The 6,100-nt window shown below is 43.2% G+C and overlaps 1 protein-coding gene and 1 long non-coding RNA gene across 4 annotated transcripts in view; both read right to left on the bottom strand.

The window, feature by feature from the left end:
- LOC108524138 (uncharacterized) overlaps nucleotides 1-1,680 on the bottom strand; it is a 2,932-nt gene extending 1,252 nt beyond the window's left edge. The window contains exon 1 of the long non-coding RNA XR_001883987.1: nucleotides 1,499-1,680. This is a non-coding gene — a long non-coding RNA (uncharacterized LOC108524138). The remainder of the gene's footprint in view (nucleotides 1-1,498) is intronic.
- A 1,198-nt stretch (nucleotides 1,681-2,878) lies between these two features.
- Nucleotides 2,879-6,100, bottom strand: part of TPX2 (TPX2 microtubule nucleation factor) — a 73,759-nt gene continuing 70,537 nt past the window's right edge. For 2 of the 3 annotated variants that reach the window (XM_017865073.1, XM_017865075.1), the window contains exon 17: nucleotides 2,879-3,719. In XM_017865073.1, the coding sequence (XP_017720562.1) occupies nucleotides 3,609-3,719 (111 nt within the window). In that variant the 3' untranslated portion in view covers nucleotides 2,879-3,608. The remainder of the gene's footprint in view (nucleotides 3,720-6,100) is intronic. The other variant, XM_017865074.1, reaches the window with a different exon arrangement.

Below are 6,100 nucleotides of genomic sequence, written 5' to 3'. Positions count from 1 at the left end.
GCTCACTGCAAGCTCCGCCTCCCAGGTTCAGCCATTCTCCTGCCTCAGCCTCCCCAGTAGCTGGGACTACAGGCGCCGCCACCTCGCCCGGCTAGTTTTTTGTATTTTTAGTAGAGACGGGGTTTCACCGTGTTAGCCAGGATGGTCTCGATCTCCTGACCTCGTGATCCGCCCGTCTCGGCCTCCCAAAGTGCTGGGATTACAGGCTTGAGCCACCGCGCCCGGCCGTGAGCAGTAATCTTATACATCTATTAATTAGTATAAGAATTATCGCCGGGTGCGACGGCTCATGCCTGTAAGCACTGCACTTTGGGAGGCTGAGGCACGCAGATCACCTGACGTCAGGAGTTCAAGACCAGCCTGACCAACATGAAGAAACCCCGTCTCTACTAAAAACACAAAATTAGCCAGGTGCATGCCTATAATCCCAGCTACTCGAGAGGCTGAGGCAGGAGAATCATTTGAACCTGGGAGGCGGAGGTTGTGGTGAGCCGAGATCACGCCACTGCACTCCAGCCTGGGTGACAGAGCGAAATCTCCAAAAAAAAAAAAAAGAGTAGCAGCCAAATTCTTAAAATTCAGTAAATTCGTATCTCAGGACATGTTTATTTGGGAAAATTCCTGAGTGACCTATGAGTGTAGAAAGATGATGCTCCTATTAGCACATGGCCTGAAGGGATTAAAAAAGGAATTTTTCTGTAAAATGCAAGCAGAAAGTTTGTTTCCGGGAAAAATGGGAGTGTGCTAGAAAAATGAAGGTGATGTGAGGTGGTCCAGAATAAGAGGGCTCAGTACTAGGTAAGAGACCATGTGGTAGAGAAACAGATTGTCCCTGGGAAACAGAAATTCTGGGAAGCAAGAGGCACTGAATGTTGATGTCTCAATGTTAAGATACTTTCTCTAAAGTAATGTAACTCCTCTTTGTGGCCTCTAACAGACTGTCACTTATTACCACTGACATGAGTTTGCACAGAGGATTATCCAGAATGGAGCAAATGGGGCAGAAGGATCCCTCACATCCATAATTCTCAGTAACACTCTCAAAACCCTCAATCTGAGGGCGGGATTTATTCCCCTGCCTGAAACAACAAGGAACAAAACCAGACAAGATATATGAAAAAATGATTCCAGATGGAAATACATGAATGACAGTGATAGAGGAGAAATGCTGATACCAGTAGACAGAAAATCTACATAGAACAGACACAGAGATCAAGAGATGAGAAAAAACAAAACAAGAGGCAACCAGAAAAAAAATGAATGCTGCTGTGAACCCGCAAGAAATAAAAGGACTAGGGTAGAACTGGATTTCTCACAGTACGAGGAATGGACCGTCTCTGTTTGGGGCTGACACCTGGGTGCCCACCTTTCTTTCACTCTCCAAATCCAATCTGTTAGGAAGTCTTGTTAGTTACAACTTTAAAACACATTCAGGACCCAACCACTTCTCTTCTCTGCCACTGCTACCACCCTAACCCAAGTCACTGTCAGCTCTCACCTGGACAACAGCAGAGATCCTCCTCACCTTCCCAATTACAATTTCACATGCCCCTGACTCTCAACCCATCTATTCACATAGCATTCAGCATATCTGTCACCTGACACAAGAGCTTAAATTATTTGCTTATTGTCTATCTCTCCTACTAAAATGTGAGCTCCATGAAGGCAAGGTCTTTTTATTTTGTTCATTGCCTTACTCCCAGAGACCTGAACAGTGCCAAGGTATACACAATCATCCCTCAGTATCCGTGGAGAATTGGTTCCAGAACACCCCTTCATTCTCCACTCTTCACACATCAGTTTATAGGCGTTCAGGAGGACCAGGATCTGCAAATCATACTGTGAGAAACATCATCTTGCTTTGTCAACTAATGCTGGGACTACAGTGACTTGTATATAAGAGATTCATAAATGCTCACTGAATACAAAAATGAATATAAAATAAGTTTCAGGTCATATTTGGTACCTAGGACTAGCCTGGGCAGAACCCAGATGCTTTTGTATCTCCTAGCACACATGATGAATGATAGAATTGATACTCAAAAACGATGTGAATTCTAAAAGAAAATATATTGTTTAACAGGGACCTAAGCCAATTCTGTGCCAGCCACAAGAAACACAGAGATGGCTATGGCAATTCTTCAAAAACTTACATATCTGTATCTCTATTAATTTGTGAACAAGTTCAAGTAACTCAGACCTAGTATAACTTGCTCTACTCAAGATGTATGCAAGAAACATTTGGGAGTCACAAAGAAGGAAGTGAACATCTTTACCTGAAGAGGTCAGAGGGTCAAGGAAAGATTTCTAAAAAAGATTTAACTTAGGCTGGGCACGGTGGCTCACACCTGTAATCCCAGCACTTTGGGAGGCCAAGGTGGGTGGATCACTTGAGGTCAGGAGTTGGAGACCAGCCTAGTCAACACGGTGAAGCCCCGTCTCTACTGAAAATGGAAAAATTAGCCGGACATGGTGGCACACGCCTGGAGGCTGAGGCAGGAGAATCGTTTGAACCTGGGAGCCGGCAGGCTGCAGTGAGCAGAGATCACACCACTGCACTCCAGCCTGGGAGACAGAGCGAGACTCCATCTCAAAAAAAAAAAAAAAAAAAATTTAACTTGAGCTGAGTCTTTAGGGAAGAAGGTACAGTCTGTGTGAAGGCATAACATACATGATTAAGTGATAACTGAGAGAGAGTTAACAGAATATGGAGATATTCTGACATAAGATAGAAAAAAACTACAAAGTACTTTCCTTTAAGGACATAGCCTGTGCTTTTAAAAAAAGTTCCTGGACCCACTTCTCAAACTACCCATTTCCCAAAAAAGATGTGACCTCCAAAGGGGCTCAACAGATTTAAAAACATCAAATAACACAATCAGGGAGGGAAAGACAAAACATTTATTCCAGGCCAGGTCTTAAAATGCACACTGTACTGTTCCCTGTTCTTATCAGCACCAATAAGGAGAGAACGTGCCTTAACAGCAGCCCCACCCAGAGCCTGCTGCATGGCTGCTGTGAGGCTCCCCATGAGTCCATGCAGTCTTCTTCCTCACTGGTGCAGTTGGTGAGGTTTTCTACCCTCACAGCAAAGGGATCCTTAACTATAAATTCACTGTATGCAGGGAAGAGGACAGAATCTGATGTATTGATTGTTCCTCATCTAAACCATGACTTAATCCCTATCTTAGGATTTAACTATCTTTATTTTCTGGTTAAAATTAAACAAACAACAACAAAAAAAAGTAGGGGAGGGGAGAGTGGTAAGGGACAATAGCAATAGAGATTACACTGTGCTGACACAGAGACTAAATTCTAATCAGAGTGAAGACCCATATAAAGGGCCAGCTGAGGGTTTAAAGAAAGTAACTACATGCAGTCTAACTGAGACATACATGAGTTATGTCTCATTAGCCTTAGTAATATAAGAAAACAATTCTCAACAAAACTGGAGTCCACAGTTATCAAGTATGCTTTCTCAGGCATGGGTAGCTAAAAGTCTGGAGAAATGGGTTCTCTCCATGCCCAGTAACAAAGCAAGACGGTCTCAGGTTTGACATTAAGAGCAGGTCCCATTGTCAGGCGGTGTCCGCAGCTCACAGCTGAGTTCAGCAGTGGAATCGAGTGGAAAATTTGGGAGATACAGGCACAGTCAGAGGCTGGTCACTTGACTTTATCTCCAGACCCTGGTACTTGCGTATTGGATTTGCCTTATGCACCTGCAAAGTAAGGAAAATAAAGTTAATAAAGTTACCAGTGAGAGGGATGTCAGAGAACTATTCTTATAATTGCTTTTATTTTTTTCTTTTTGAGAAAATATTGCAGAGTTGTATAGATCCCAGTCACTAGTTTGAGGTGTGGGGAGTGGGGCCTGGGGGGCAGCACAGTATGAAGGAAAAGTGCATGTGCTCTGGAGCCCAGTTTCTATTCAGGTCTCCATAGGGTTCCCCAGCTTTCCTTTAGGCCATGCAGTCTCCTCAAGTCCCTCAGCTTTTACTAAAGAATGTCAAACCTATGTCCTGTGTGATCTACTAGGGTATAATAGGGCTGTACTCAAGTATAGCAGAGAAGTTACAAGCTAAGAATTTCCCAGAGTACAGTCTTAAGTTTACAGACTATAAATATTCACCAAAAGCCTGAATCATGGGGAAAAAACAAAATAAAACACAACATCCATACCAGGAAGGGTGGCTACAGAAGGCATGGTCCCATCCATCCTTTAGGGTAGTCTAAAATTAATCCTAAATCAAGCCAGATTAGTATAGAGTTAACCAGCGTTGACTGAACCGTGCTTTAGAATGTTGCCATCCACTATGCTGAGAATTGCTGCAAGAAACAGTTCTATAATGGGGACAAACACAAGAGGCAGGTACCAAGTGCTAAAGAAAAATCAAAGTTGAGGCCAGAAAAAAAAAGCTGATTGTATGAGTGTATATAGAGTGGGGATTATACTATTTTCTCATTCACTCAGCAAATGGTAGTCTAGATTTTGCCAAGAGGCTAGTCTCCTGAATAGTGTGTCCGTGGAACCTTCCTTTGGGCATAATCACCTATGCCAATAGCTGTTTCAACTGCTAGCCTAGCATTTTATTTATTTATTTAAAATAGAGATGGGACCTTGCTATGTTGCCCAAGCTTTTCTTCAACTCCTGGGCTCATGCAATCCTCCCACCTTGGCCCCCCAGAGTGTAAGAATTACAGGTGTAGGCTGCCACACCCAGCCGTAGTATAGCACTTTTAGACAAAACCTCAACAATTTACACATTTCTTTTTTTCTTTTCTTTTTTTTTTTTTTTGAGACAGTCTCACTCTGTCGCCCCCAGGCTGGACTGCAGTGGCACGACTGGCTTACTGCAACCTCCACCTCCCAGGTTCAAGCAATTCTCCTGCCTCAGCCTCCCGAGGAGCTGGGATTACAGGTGCACGCCACCACACCCGGCTAATTTTTGTATTTTTAGTAGAGTCCGAGTTTCGCCATGTTGGCCAGGCTGGTCTCCAACTCCTGACCTCAAGTGATCCACCTGCCTGGGCCTCCCAAAGTGCTGGGATTACAGGTGTGAGCCACCATTCCTGGCCTTCTTTGTTTTTAATTGACAGATAACACTGTATATTTTTATTGTGTACTGCTGATGTTTTTAAGTAGACATACATTATGGAATGGTTACTATGTGAGATAATGCATTTGTTAATTAGCAAGATGCTAATTAACATTGTAGTGAGCACACAACATCCACTTTCTTTACATTTTTCAAGAATACAGTATATCATTAATTACAGTCACCTTGTTATATGATAGCTCTCTTGAAATTTATTCCTCCCATCTAACTGTAACTAAGTAACTAACCTTTTACCAACATCTCCCCATGACCCTTTCTTTTTTTATTTATCATATGAAGTTCCATCTAAAACTCTCTGCTTCCTCATTAACACAGTTAATACAACTTGCTGCCCTCCTAACAGAGTCGTCCTTAATGTGGAGTTCAGGCTTCTTTTTGGACAACCAATATCTAAATAATTATGTTAGTGGAGGACTACCTGGAGCGATGAACACTGTAACTCCGAGGAGTTTGGGCCAAGTATTAAAACAAAAATACAGTTGCCATTTAATTCCCATGTCCTTCCCTACGTATTCTTGTCTAATTACAAAACTCAGTGGTGCTTCTTAACCCCAGAGGTAATTATAAGTTACATAAATAAAATAAACAAATAAATAAAAAACAGTCCTAGGAAAGGCATCACTGTACATGTTATATACCACATGTTGTCCTCCTTATGAAAACTTCTGGAAGAAATTCTGTCTAAAAATTCACTATCGGCCGGGCGCGGTGGCTCAAGCCTGTAATCCCAGCACTTTGGGAGGCCGAGACGGGCGGATCACGAGGTCAGGAGATCGAGACCATCTTGGCTAACATGGTGAAACCCTGTCTCTACTAAAAGTACAAAAAATTAGCCAGGCGTGGTGGTGGGCGCCTGTAGTCCCAGCTACTCGGAGGCTGAGGCGGGAGAATGGCATGAACCCGGGAGACGGAGCTTGCAGTGAGCCGAGATCACGCCACTGCACTCCAGCCTGGGCAATACAGCCAGACTCCGTCTAAAAAAA

Source organism: Rhinopithecus bieti, unplaced genomic scaffold (assembly GCF_001698545.2).
Source record: "Rhinopithecus bieti isolate Rb0 unplaced genomic scaffold, ASM169854v2 scaffold_78508, whole genome shotgun sequence".
In the NCBI taxonomy this organism is placed as follows: domain Eukaryota; kingdom Metazoa; phylum Chordata; class Mammalia; order Primates; family Cercopithecidae; genus Rhinopithecus; species Rhinopithecus bieti.
The sequence above is the reverse complement of the archived record's forward strand: the minus strand, read 5'-3'. Positions and strand labels throughout refer to the sequence as shown.